The sequence below is a fragment of the Zonotrichia albicollis genome, chromosome 14 (assembly GCF_047830755.1).
Source record: "Zonotrichia albicollis isolate bZonAlb1 chromosome 14, bZonAlb1.hap1, whole genome shotgun sequence".
In the NCBI taxonomy this organism is placed as follows: domain Eukaryota; kingdom Metazoa; phylum Chordata; class Aves; order Passeriformes; family Passerellidae; genus Zonotrichia; species Zonotrichia albicollis.
Genome location: NC_133832.1, coordinates 8511168 through 8525190, shown reverse-complemented (window position 1 = coordinate 8525190; position 14023 = coordinate 8511168). Strand labels below are relative to the sequence as shown.

The 14023-nt window shown below is 45.1% G+C and overlaps 1 protein-coding gene across 5 annotated transcripts in view; it reads right to left on the bottom strand.

Annotated features, from left to right (window-relative positions):
• Positions 1-8027: 8027 nt before the first annotated feature.
• Positions 8028-14023, bottom strand: part of MAMLD1 (mastermind like domain containing 1) — a 244679-nt gene continuing 238683 nt past the window's right edge. For all 5 annotated transcript variants that reach the window (XM_074551738.1, XM_074551736.1, XM_074551739.1 and 2 more), the window contains 3 exons: positions 11850-11996; positions 10500-10581; positions 8028-10212 (listed from right to left, as the gene is read on the bottom strand). In XM_074551738.1, coding sequence (XP_074407839.1) covers positions 9194-10212; positions 10500-10581; positions 11850-11996 — 1248 coding nt within the window. In that variant the 3' untranslated portion in view covers positions 8028-9193. The remainder of the gene's footprint in view (positions 10213-10499; positions 10582-11849; positions 11997-14023) is intronic.

Genomic DNA, 14023 nt, shown 5'->3' with positions numbered 1-14023 from the left:
TCACCAAGACCTGGCACTTGGCAACTGATGCATCCAATCTATACCTGTCTGTGTGTATGTACATAAATACACACATCTGCTGTCACCACCAGGCACACACTGACTCCTTGTCTTCAGAGACAAGGAAAATCAGTATCAGGTATGTGTTGATCCTATATTTATGTAGGAACCACCCCCCCTTATATTCCCTATGCAAATATTAGCAGCAGTTAGTATGTTTTATTTGAGAAATAGCTGCATTTCACAGAAAAGCAAACTCATTCTCACATGTATCATATCTCATTTGCATAGTACATAAAGGTTTTAAGCGAACTGGAGTATTTGGATTAGAAGAACCAAAGAAATTGAATACCCACTGAATTACTTGATCTGTTAGTGGAATTAATCCTAGTAGAACAATGCTACAAATTAAGAGAAATACAAGGAAATCTTCTTAAAGCAAATAGCACACAAAAGCGTAAGCTTCCAGTACACTTTCTTTTATTGCAAAGTGCAATAGAAAATGATCTGTTAAATGTATAAATATAGCTTGTAAAAGAGAAGGACCCTTTAGTCTAATATCTGTTAAGTGCTTTGCTTTTGCTCTGTGCTCTGAAGTTCTGTGAAGGGCTGAGGTTTCATTCAAATCCTGAAAGAACTCCAGTGACACAACTCAGGTAGCTGAGAGTGCAGGAGTGAAGTGGTTGAAGTTAAAACACCTTGTAAAAGCAAAAGCATCTTGGCATCAAACGGTTTTATCAGGGAAAAGAAAACCGTGCAAGATGGACCCCCAAACACCCCCCTCCTATTGTCAAGGTCCACACATGTGAGGGTTTAACATCTAAAGCTTTTACAGTAGTGTCTGAATCACAATTCAGCATGTAAGAATTATTTTAAGCATCATTTTTAGAACGTGAATGAGTGTGACAGAGACAGGCTGTCACAGCAGAGTTAATACATGCTCCATTCAGAAATACTCTTTGTTTTATAGCTCAAGAGTCACTGCAGCTGATAGGGCAGGACAGGAAGCCAGCATTTCCTACTCACAGTGGAATATCTGTGAATTTTGAAAACACAGCACAGCCCCTTTCAGCTGTCATCCCACAACAAAGGGGAGGGAGCTTCAAAATTCAGACAAGCTCCAGACAGCAGATTGCAGTTGCTGAATGCAAAGAGTCCCAAGGTCACAGACCAGCTAGAGAGCCTGCAGAAAGACCAACATTTTGAAAGCCTTTTCTCTTCAGAAAAGTGCATCTATTTAGACCAGATCATATTTTTGTTTGATTTCCATGATAGTATTTGCTGTCATATTGCCAACAACAGTGAGTGCTTCTGCACCACAGGCAATCAGTGGTGGGCAAGCTGTTTCAGGCACTGCTGCTCACCAGAGCTTTACTGATTTCTGTTTCTCTAAAGCCCACTTGATCCAATAATTTGGAAGAAATTCTTCGCTATCAGGTGTTAGTGAAGCATTCAAGCCTCTGTCAGCAGAGGCTGCCAGTGCATAGCTCAAGGAACTGAAAGGAGCTTTGAGTTCTCCAAAGCTCATGCTTTATTGATTCTGGTTTAATTCAAATTTTCCTTTACCATGTTTTATAGGCAAAATGGATCTAATCTTGTTATTGTGGGGTATTGATCTTTATAATGAAAAAAGAAAACACACCACCATAGTTTGCCTAAATATGTCACGGTGGGAAGAAGAGAAACTGGGTTTGAAATGCAGTTTTCTTTCCCATTGTTAGAGAAAATTACCATTTATGGCCGGGATTAAAACCAACTGGCACTCATGGAGTTAGCAGGAACCTTCACTGCAGCAATCAATGAAAATCTTTCTCTTAAGTCCTGTGAGACCAAGGATCATTCCTGTGGGACTGAAAAAGCCATACTGCTGGGGATCATTTGGCCTGGCCAAATCTTTACACTCTGGTGAATAGGAGAAAATAATTTTATTATGAAGCAGAATTTCTGTGGTTGCTCTAATGAGTGGAACAAACCCTCTCTCAGCTCTGCAAAATCACTGAGAAAGTGGGGTCTCAGCAGCCTTGAATATCACATCAGGTGCTGATATAGGTTCTTCAGACAATTAGCAAATCTTCAAGCAGCCACCTGAAAGAAATAATGGCTTTTATTGGAGCTAATGCAGTCATTTCTTCCATGAAGCTTCTCGTGAATAATTCTTGCTGGGAAAATTGTACACGATTTCTTTTCATTTATATTTTAATGCAATTTATTATACAACAGTGACCCTCATTCAGGGTTCAGAAGATCAGAGCACTTACAATAATCTTCACAGCACTTTTTATCTCCAGCTACAGCTTACATTCACAGCATGAAAAGAATAAGAAGTTAATGTACCAAATCAGGTCTCTGTGTAGCAGTGTTAATCTCAGTGTTGAGCTATTATTTATTAGTAGATTTATGGTAGCATCTAGAGGCTAGGGCCTCACTGTTTGGGCACTGCATAAAATACACAAAAATACATAAAAGAATATATTTGCTCTCTAGGATAGCTCAGAGTTTAAGTTTGAGGATGATTTCAGGATGTGGACAAGAGGTACTACAGCTATAAATGCTGCACAGCCAGAGGAAAAACTTCTCATGCTTATTGTGGATGCTGACAAGAGGAATAAAATTACCAATTGACAGACAATTAAAATGGAAGTATCATCCTGGGATCAAACTTCTAGGTGCAAGAAGATGAAAAGAGTCTCCCTGCCTGATTTCATGCCAGGACAAGCATGGATGCAGATGGTGTCTCACTACATCTTGGGTACATTAATGAGCCATTAGAAGCTCAGGAGGTGTCAGGTTTGAGTTGCAGGTTTGAAGCAGGAGTAGGATGCACCTCAAGATGCACAGGTGGCACTTTTGAAGAGGTTGTTGGCAGGAATATTGGCCAAGAAGAGTGACCTGCTCATGTTTGCTGTGTGAGCCCAAGCCCTGTGGTAGGGCCAGATGTGCCACATCACAGAGGTGGGAACAGGGATTGAGTAAAGCAAAGAACTTGCACCGAGGAGAACTGGAATCCGTGGCTCATCCTCCACTGCCTACCTGCCAGGCTGCATGCTATCCCTGCCAGAATTAGCCAACTGACTCTTAAGGTCGGAAAATTAAGACACCAAGGGGCCTGACTCACAACAAGCCATACAGAAACAACCAGCTTTTCCTCCTGGACCTACTGGTGGTAATACTCAACCCACTGCCCATGAGATGTGGCTGCTAGTCCTGCTTAACTACACTTGAAAAATCCTACTGGTGTCTGCCTGCCTCATTAGGCACCTAAATATCTTTGGGATTTGAGTCTTGAGCCTTTCCTGCCTCTGGTCCCCCACTGCTAATGGACATCATCAACTATCCTGAAAGAGCACAGGAAAATATATATATTATTAAGGATTGTAAGGCTCAAACAGGGGGTTAATGGGAACTGCTTAGGCAAATAGTGCAATCAGCTAATAGGTGAGAGAGAATAGTAATTTATGGGCCCAGAAAAGGAAAGGAGCAAGGGGCTGCCAGGTAATTCTCTCCCTGGCTGCCATACAAAGCCAGCAGAGTTGACAAGGAGCAGTCTGTAAACTTGAAACAAAGCATGTTTCTGCAGCTCCATAGCCAAGCACAGCTCTACATCAGCAAAACAAAAAAGAGATTTCACAACTTTATAGCTTTGGGCTGGCTTCCCCTCAGAGAGTGAAAATAGGCCAGTCTCACCACCCCTGCTACTGCCCCAGGTCTTGTCTGTCCCAGTCATCCATCAAACACAGCACAGCTCCAGGACAGGGAACCCAGCAGGGTCAGCACACATCTTTTCACTCCTTGAAAAGGGATTAAGGCAACACCAGAACAATTAAAATGTCCTTTTTAAATACAAATCCAACTTTAAGCTTAAAAGGGCATTTCTTTTTTCTTCTCCAGCCAAGTTGGTTAAATTCATTAAATTGCAGCATCAAAAGCTTTGATAAGGACAAAAACAATGAGATGCACAAACCTCAGGAGCTTCTCAGTGGTCCTTGGCTTTGGCACACATTGAGAGTGGCAGCAGAGTTCAGCCGTGGGCCCTTTGGGCTGTGGGGACAAATCACTGCTGTGGCAGGGGGTAGTTTTAATCAGCACACAGCTGTTGAGAGAATGATACTCACTTTCAAAAAATTTAGAAGGTTTAATTTATTATAGCCTTATCAAACAACAGAAGGCTGAATAGAGACGATAGTACAGCCACAGAAGCAAAGAATTGCACCACCATGTGCTCACCCACACAATGGATGTTCTGCCCTTTAAACCTTTAGCCCCTCCCAAAGTCTTGTCAATCGACTCCTTTGCTGTGCAGGGGTGGAGATCACTTTCTTACATCTTACACCTGGCTGGAGCCCAGGTGCTGCCACAGTGACAAACTGACCCTCCCAAATGCCTGACTGGCCAGGCCATCCCTGATAACAATGAAAGGGGGGCAAACATAACGATACATCTACAAAACTTCTCTTAACATGTACATAATATTTTCCCTTTAACTGTAAGAGTCATTACTCACCTATAGCACAGCCATGGCTGTGATTAACTACAGCTCCAGTGGTTTCAGCCTGCTTTAATAACCTGTCTGTGCCTGGTTTCATGCAGGATTGTACACAGGAGGCCTCTTGCCCAGGCACAGTCTTAAGTTCTCAGGAACTCCTGCATCTGCCAACCAGTACTTCTGTTTTACCTTGCCCAGGAGAGACCCTTATTGGTGTTTAAAACCTCTCACTCTTTTCTAGGCTTTTTTATTATTTTTCAAAAATTGCTAATATCTATCTATCTATCTATCTATCTATCTATCTATCTATCTATCTATCTATCTATCCTTATATAGCTATATTTATATCTATATCTATCTATACCAGGGAGTAGAAGGAAACAGGCATTAATCTGGAGTTTAGCACCAAAACCTGAGCTCATCCTGAATAAGTGTCTGGGCAGATGTGCCAGGGCCAGTGTCCCCCAGGAGCAGGTGCCACCTGCCTGTCAGTGCAGGTGCAGCAGCAGAGAGGCAGAGCAGGGCAGTGGCCACTTGCCTCGTTCCTCCCTGTGTCCCTGCTGCCCTGCAGCACCAGCAGGGAGCAACTCCTCCCCTGGGGCCACCCTGCACATCTGTGGCCTCTCCCACCATGAGGGTCATCCAGGCAGGACCATGAGACAAGTGCCAGCTCCTTGCCAGGTGCTTGCTGTGCTCCCAGAGAGGTGTAAATCAGGGGTTACCCTGCAGCAGGCAGTGGAATAGCTCCTGATTTACAACATCCTACACAAGAGGAGAGCTTGACCTTACACTTCAACATCAGTGCAGCTTCCTTTGTTGAAAGCTTCTTAAGACAGACATGTAATCAATCCTGTAGAGCCTCTGAGCAGCAGGGCTCAGGTTCTGCATAAGTCAGGGCTATGCTTCCCAGGGAAATTGTCTGATCCAGGCTCCCATGACATCTATTCCTACTGTCTAATAGGAAAGAGTGTGTTTTTCTGTTTTTTCTTTGTTATAAATGGGCTGCTTTAGATTAATACAATCCACAAAGAGAATTTTTCCATAGTAAGTGTGGTTTACCTATGCTACTAATCTTTCAGTGAGAGAGGCTTTCAGTGAGCTCAGTCTTTGGAAATTCTGGACTTTATAGGCATTTGATGTTATTTTAGAATCCAAGAGGAAAAGCTTACTGCCTCACCTCTGTTTTTTCATGGCCATAATTATGAGGGCAGTCTGGTGACGTAACTTGGATGGAAAATAAATGATGGCATTCAACAGTGAGTGCTGTCAGACACTTTGTTCCTTGTAACTATTTTAGAAATCCAAATTCAGTTTGCACTGCCAGAGCACCACATGCTGCTCTTATTTATGTTTGTATAAATCCCATACTGTACCACTGCCTTCAGGAGATCTGTTGTGTGTTTACTCTGCATGGTGGCAGAACTTGGCTCATGGTGTAAGCCCATGTACATCTTGTGGGGTGATCTGCTGGTCCAGTAAATACAGCAGGAGAACCATGCAGATGTGTTTAGTCCTACAGTTCATAGCCCTTACAGCTGTAACTATTTGCCTTAATGACACAGACTGTCAGAGTGAAGGCAGGATTACACTTTGAGCATTTTCACACTTTAAAGAGAGAGAAGAAAAGGCAAGGCAAAAGTACAGACAAAGTTAATTCATTAACAGTTACTATTTACATGAACTGACACCAGCCAGGACTGCAGTGCTGGCACTCCAGCTGCTGCAATGTTTGTCTGTGGTCATCATGCCTTTGCCCTGAGTTCCCTGTGCCTGTGCTGCAGCCCAAGCTGACCCAGGGAGAGGCAGCAGCCTTGTGCTTGGGCTGCAACCCAAGCAGGGCATTGGTCATTGTGGTTTTGTGCCAACTCCCCAAAAGACATGTTTACTAAGGAGTACTTACAAACACAACCAGCAAGACAATAATAATTATACTTAGTCCAGTTCTTCTTCCAACAACACCTCTGTGGCAAGGAAGGATCATCATTCCCTCTTGAGGCATGAGGAATGGGATATGGAGGGGTGAAAAGCTCCAGCAGCTGAAAAGGTAGACAAAAAAAAACCAGAGTAAAAACAAGTGCATACATAACAGAGGTACAAGATAAACTGTTTTACAAAAATTCTGTTGGAAACAGTTGTCTTTTGAAGACATCCTCCCCACAGTGTTTGTAACCCAAATCATGCAGAACTGAAAAGATGAAGTGTGTATTGACACAAACAAAATGAAGAACGAAAAGGGGACATTTTTGCTGTTTTTATTAATATTCCCAAGAGGACCATGCGGGCAGGAGCCTTCTCTGCCATCAGTGGCTGCTGTGCTGCCAGCCTGGAGGGCTTGAGCGCCTCTGGATCCCAGACCTGTGTCAGACCTGCCACTCCCTGAAGCTCCCTGTGCCCTGGCAGGATACAGCTCACGACAGAAAAGCTGCTGAAATGGTGCCAGTTTTCACAGCCAAACAAACTCACCTTTGTCCTCACCACAGACTCACCCATGGGCATTTCTCCCCCTCTCTGCTGTCCAGAGGCAAGTCAGCATTTCTGCCTTACTCAGACACTTGCTGAGTTCTACAGTATAGTTTAAGCAATGCTTTGGTTTCCTTTGCTGGAAAAACTGGATTTTTTTGTCCTCATCCTGGTTTCATACAAGTACACGTCAAACTGGAGATGAAGCTGGTTAGGGATCATTCCCCTCAGAACCTCTGGCTCTGTGGGATCAGCCTTTGCCATCAGGAAGCCACAAAGATCTGTGCACCAGCAGCAGAGCATGTGCCTGGCTGCTTTAAACCCCGACTGTTCCCTCTCATTTTTGACTTCAGGAGCTGTTTTCTGCCCTTTGGCTCTGGAGAACAGGCTCCTGGAAGGACCCACTCAGGACAGGAATGTGTCCTTGCCAAGCCCCTCCCTCCAGCAAGGAATCCCCCCAGGAGATTTCCTCAGGCTTTCGGTGCCCACAGTGTGCCTTGGACAAAGGGCAGCAACAACACATCTCCACCAGGAAGCTGGGGAGTCTGGCTCAGTTAAATGGAGGCAATTTTAGCTCCAGATTCTATTTGTGCATTTATTTAACATTGCTGAAGTTTTCCTGTTCTTTCCTACCCCTCCTCTCAGCCTGGCCTCCCCCAGGACAGGCACCAGCTCTCCCATAAGACAATTTCTGTGTCAAAGGAGAACATTCTGTACTCACCACTGCCCTTGCAGGTGCCAAAGAATGAGCAAGGTCCCCTTCTCACTGCCCCACACTTGGCATTTACACACAAGAACTGTCACTTAAATAAACATGGTGCTATGTTAAAAAAAAACCCAACAGAGATTAATTTCACATTCACCTATAATTATACTTGAAAAGGACAGTGGGCCTCAGCACTCCCACCTTAAAATAAAATTAAAGCCTGCTTAAACTCTCTGTCTGGCCCAGTGCTCCTACCAACAGCACACATGCATTTGTACATGTTATTAGATTGACGTTGTAGCATCCTGGACAAATCAAATTAATTCAAATATCTGCGGGTACAAAACACTGTAGCTGAAAAATGAGCACATAAAGATATGCAATTTTCCCCTGGCAGTTTATTATGGTATGAAGAAAAAAACATTCTGTGCTTGAAGCTGACGTTATATTACAAATGTATTGCGAAGTATGACGTGACTGTTAAAATATGATTACACAAAGTATGAACATTTTAAGAAGTTTACAGTACAGCGAATCTTTTATAAACAGACTCTTAAATATACAGAGGACAATAGTAGCTGACAGAAAAACATCAAAAATTAACTATTAATGTTTGTAGACTTTTCCCCTGAAAAAAGTCTTACATTAAAACAGAAATTATGAAAAGCCTTAAAACCAGGAACAAATCACCTGTACACTACAAATATACATGGTAGAGGTGCACAACCCAGAGCTACCTTTTTGCTGAGGGGTTCAGTGGCTGGAACTGGGCAGTGCCTGCCCAGCACCTCCTGTCCAGGCTGGCCAGCATGGGCCACACCACGCCGAGCCTGCGCCCCAGGCACACAGCCCAGCACTGAAGGGCACCAGCACACACTCCCTGCAGGACAGTGACCCACTGGGGTGTGTCAGGCTGACAACATGCCCAGGATCTGGCAAATGCATCTCTGCAAGCAGATCCCTGAATGCACTGGGTGCCTGGATGGGACCTGTGTACCAGGTTTGGTCTACAAGACCAAGTGATGAGGGAATCAGCAGCTCCTTTTAGGGTTTTTATTTCTTTATTTTTTAATGCAACTTTTCAATCTTTCCTCTTGATATGAGAGAATAAACGCCACATTTGATTTCTGCTTAGTCTGGTTGCAATTACACCCCTAGATCATGTGTTAAGTTATGTCAAAAACATAAGTATTTTATGCTGTAATACACAGTATTACTGAAACTAACAATATTATTTGCATATTTATAACAAGGTATAATGAAATCCCTATAATAAAACCAAAAGTTATGCTATAGATTTATTTACAAAGAGTCCAGCAAAGAAGTATAAATACTTCTACATTTAAGGTTTAGGAAAACATAATTTACAAAATATTCAAATATATACAGTCATCTGAAAAACTGCCAATATTAAACTTTGATGCAAGCAAAGAATTGGCTGAGTCCATTTCCTCTGTATTGAACGAGGCAGTGGCTTTCACGGGTTGTCTGTTCTGCTCAAAGACATACGTGTGTTATTTACAACGAGGCTGCTTCTCTCCGAGCTAAACGTGTCCAGAGCTTTGAGCATGCTGTCCCAAAATGTCATCTATCATTGTCAGATTGTTCAACCACTCCTCGTCGTTGCTGCTGCTGCTGTTCTTCATGAGGGAGTCGAGGAAGTCGGTGTCGCTGCAGTTGGCAGGCATGATGGAATTGCTGTGCTGGGACACAAAGTCGTACTGGGGCAGCTCAGCAGCGCCGCTCATCCTGCTGAAGGCGTCGGGCTGGCCCGTGGAGGGGTAGCTGGGCGGGCCCAGCCCCGGGGCAGGATTGAGGTGGTTAAAACTGGACACTCCTTGGGGCAACGATTTCATAACATTCATAGCTGGCAACGGTCCCCTGGTTAAATTGTGTCTCAAGTTCTGATTACTCATTGAGCTCAAGCCCTGGCCAGACTGTCCCATGCTCAGTTTCTGCATCTGCCTGACCTGGATGCCAGGAGCGATCTGGTTTGGTGGCACCACAGCCTGCTGGGAGAACGCCTGCCCCGGTGTGCTCGGCCTCACGCCCTGTTTGGAGAACACCGTGTTCCCAGAAAACTGCTGCATGCTGGTATCCATTTGGCTTTGATTTGGCATTCTTGGCACAGTAGTGGGTGTCCACATCTGGGCAGATGAGTTGGGGTAGACGTTGGGGATTCTTGGCATGCTCGGCTGCCTCAGGTGCTGCTGTGTGGCAGAGTGATTTGCTAAGGAGCCAGAACTGAAGCCTCCCATGGGCATTCCCGGCCTCACAGAGGAGTGGCTGTGACCAGTTTGGCACCCCGAGTTCATGCCTAGCGAGTTCTGGCTTGGCCGCAGTGGGATGTTAAAGTCAGAATTAGGTGGGAAAATCCCCTGCTGCTTGCCAGGGTTGTGTGGCATCATCACCATGGTCCCACTGCTCTGGCTGGCGGGGGCTGAGGCCATGGCAGAGCCCAGGGTGCTCTGGAGCATGGCTGGGTTTGACGGCAGCATGCGGTGGTTGGGCGGAGGAGCGGGAAGCACCTGGTTGCAGTCAGCAGGGATGGGCTGCTGCACGGCTGTGGACAAAGAGACACGTTAGCTGGTGAGCACGGATTCACCCTGGAAACATGGCTAAACCTTTAAAACTGCTGCTCTTTCTTTCATGTCATGGGGGCTTCTCTTTGTGTTCTTTGTAACATAGTTCTATGGAGCCATAAGGAAATGGGAATCTCACAATATGTGATAAAATGCAAAATACTTTTAATTTGGGGCAGAGAATCAATAAGTGTCTCTATTTAACCAGATACCAGGTCTTGGCACCTCAAGGATTTTCAGACCATTTTCTGGTAATTTCCTTCCTTACCTTGAAACTGGTTTATCTGCTGAGCTGCAAACAAGCTCCTCTGTTCAGATGTTACTCCCAGCATGTTTTGTCTCTGTTTTTCCTGGAAAACAAGAGGAGTAACAGTGAAGTTGAAGTCTCTTGACAACCAAAAAAGCAGCAGACACTTGAAGTGTAGCCACTGTCATTAACAACCACTCCCATACACTCTTTACCCCCCATCCTCTGATAAGACTCAACCCAGACAGTTCATTCCAAAATGAATTTTAATTTCTCACATTCCCCTTCTTGCAGAGGTGTCCTGATGCCAGCCCAGCACTGGGAACTGCAACCTTCAGCAGATGCTGTGCAGGCAGCCAAAGGGGAGCTGGACAAATATGGTGACTCCTGTGTTCACCAGCTTATGAGTCAAGTGTGCTGCTGCTGGAAGCTCTGCCCAGGTGCACCATCCCCTTGAGTGCTTTTTGCCACTTGTAACCAGAACACAGGAGCCAGGGATCCACAGCAGGTGCTCCCTGAGCAAGGCATTCCTGGGCTAGTCCAGGTGACTGATTTGAGTCTCCCACCATTTATCCCCAGAACCCAGCACTGCACTCACATCCCTGCTGTGGGCAGCAGCTGTGACCTGGGGAGCTCTCTGGGGATGGTGGAGCTCCCCCAGTCTTAGAGAGGCCCAGAAAAAGTTAAAGCCAAGTGATGGCAGGGAGGTAGAGTTGGGTTTGAAAGGGAGTCTGATCAAGGAGCAGCTCAGGACTTCATTGAAGGTTTTTGAGCTACTTCTCATCTCATTTCCCATCCACAGAAATGAGCCTCCTTGACCCAAATCCAGCAGCACATTCAAGAAGTCAGAGGCACATGGTCAGGCCCAATTAATTTGTGGGATTTCCCCATCCCAGCTTCCTCACACAGCCTGTGGCAAACCTCCTACAGGGGCCTCTGTTGCTAGAGAGACCAGTCAAGTCCTGGACAAACTGGAGCCTAACATCTGCTCTGCTAAATCCTCAGGGAACCAGAGAGAAAGGCAAGCATGGAGAACTTCTCTCTGGGGCTGGTTCACTTTCCAAGACTCCCTTCTCTGCATCTTCCTTCCCAACTCTGTGGCTGACCAAAAATGACATCAGAGATATGGAGGTGACCAAATCCTTCCCTTGCATATGAGGGGACAGATCTGCACTCAGCTCTGGCAGAGCAGCACTTGGCCTTGGCCTCTCTTGGCTCCGTGCTAGACTCACCACAGCCTAGTCTGACTCAGCCTAGCAATTCCAGAGTCACCCTTAGCATTTGCTGACTGATGATTTCCTCATTCCAGTTAGTCCTGTCCCTCCCAGTGAAGTGAGAGCACAGCAGCCCACAGGGGCATTTCCCCTGTACCTGCATCAGCTGCCGTTTCATGATCTGCTGCTTCAGGAGATGGTTCCTCATCGTGTACCCATTGACCGTGGCCGGTGCCGGCACGGAGCCGCCGCTCGGGATGGAGCCCGGCTCCTGCACCCTGGCAACGATGCCAGGGCTTTGATCCTGCCAAGAGAGAGAAAAAAAGGAAATTAATCTCATCAGGGAGGTAACAACAGAAGCCCTTATCCTCTCTACTGATGCCCTCTCTTCAGTTTTCAGCTGTCCCAAAGCCAAAGCACCTCATGGACTCACATGGCCCTGTGTGCTCCAGTGGGGACAGTGAGAGGTGGGGGAGTGCTCTGATTTCTAAGGATCAGCACAAGAAGTGAGAGAAGCTAAAGGTTAAACCAAAATTCCTCCTGTGCTGCCCAGGGCCATGAGGACCCATTCACTACCAGTGCTGCAGTCACAGGACTGCCTGGCTGGCAGAAGGGGTGGGAGTAAAGCATCACATTTCTCACAACTTCTCCAACTGTTATACTGAAAGACAGAAGGAAAGGAAAGTTGCATCAGGTTGGGATTTAGCATGTGAATGTAGAGGAAATACCTACAGGGAAAGAGCAAACTAAAGGCAAAGGAAAGGAAAGGGTGCCATCAGATCCAGGATCCAGAGAGATAAGGAAGATGTGGGCCTGGGATTAAAGTGGTTCTTGTGGATTTCAAGATCAGATGAACAAGAGGTCACTGTGAAAGGAGAGAAGAACATACAAAAATGCAGGGTCAGGTCATGCCTAGGCACAAATCAGTAATAAATGCAGTGAGCCCTGCTCCTGCCTGGCACAAACCAGCCTCTTTCTAAGTCCTCAGTGAAAGATCCAAATTGACTTTGACAGCTGAGCTTTTGCCTCCAAAGAAAGAGTACGATGGGGAGGAGAGAAAAATAATTCACCAGAACATGATGAAGACACAACCCAAAATGGAAAAAGAATTTAAAAAATACTGAATTCTAAACATCTTAGGAGCAGGCAAGTATTCAGGGAAATACAAGAGAAAAATGAGGGAAGAAGTCAAGGCCTTGCTAAGGACAAGATCCTGTGAGTGCTGTACCCAGGAACAGCAACACCAGCATATTCCCCATTCTCTGTTTTCACATCCAGCTTCTACATTATTTATGATGTATTGTTATTATTGGAAGGGAGAAGTATGTATATTATATCCAGCATCCTTAGCTGGGCCATGCTTCCTTTGTTTTCAGAGTGGAAGCCCACATCCTTTGTTTGAGAATCAATGTTATCAGGAGATAAGCAAGAAGAAAATGGTTGTTGCCTTCTGACATCTGACAATTAGAAGCATGCTCAGATGGAGAAAACAGGATACGAGCCATGTTTCAGAGGGGCCAGAAGGAAGCCTTGAAAGGCATTTGTCACCAGGAAAGCTCCTTGAGCCTGGGGCACCTTTCCACAGAGGCTTCACCATGAGGAATCATCCAACTCCTTCCAAGACATTCTTTCTAAGAGGGATTACCAAGAAGGTCACTGAAATTACTCATTTTTATGGTGCCTCCTTTTGTTGTAGCACTTTGGTCTATTATGCAAAAGCACAATTGATGAAATGTAAATGCCTGCTAGATAATTTACTAAAAGACACAAACCTGCAGCTCATCACTGCTCTCATTATCATTCCTATTCATGGGCAGTCTCGTAAGACTAGATTTTATTACTGGTGCTTTGCTTACAATTCTGCTGGACATCTCTTCTCCTCCCCCTTCCCTCCTACCCATTTGACTCCATCTCTCCCACAGAAAAAGAGGAGGGGATGAAAAAGTAAATATGATTTACTACAGATGTAAATATTAAAGTTCATTTTAAGCTGGCAGTCTGCTTTCATGTCAGACAGGATTCTGCAACCACAGTTAAGCTTTGAATAATGCAGATTGCCTCTGGGGGAATATTTGAAAGTGGAGAGATTCAGTTTGTGTACTCTGCACATGAAAGACGCTGAAATGTTCGTACCACCAAAATCCCTGCCATCTATCCAATTTCCTCCAAACTTGTCTTGTGGTGCACAGAGGGTCTGTGCTTACTGAAGCAAAGGAGTTTTAGTGCAAGGACAATCATTCTGATGTCTTGCTCTGGGCTATTGCATTAACAAGTCATAACATAAAAGTCTCTTTTCCTAATCATGTCCACCTCATTCTAATTTCTCCTAAA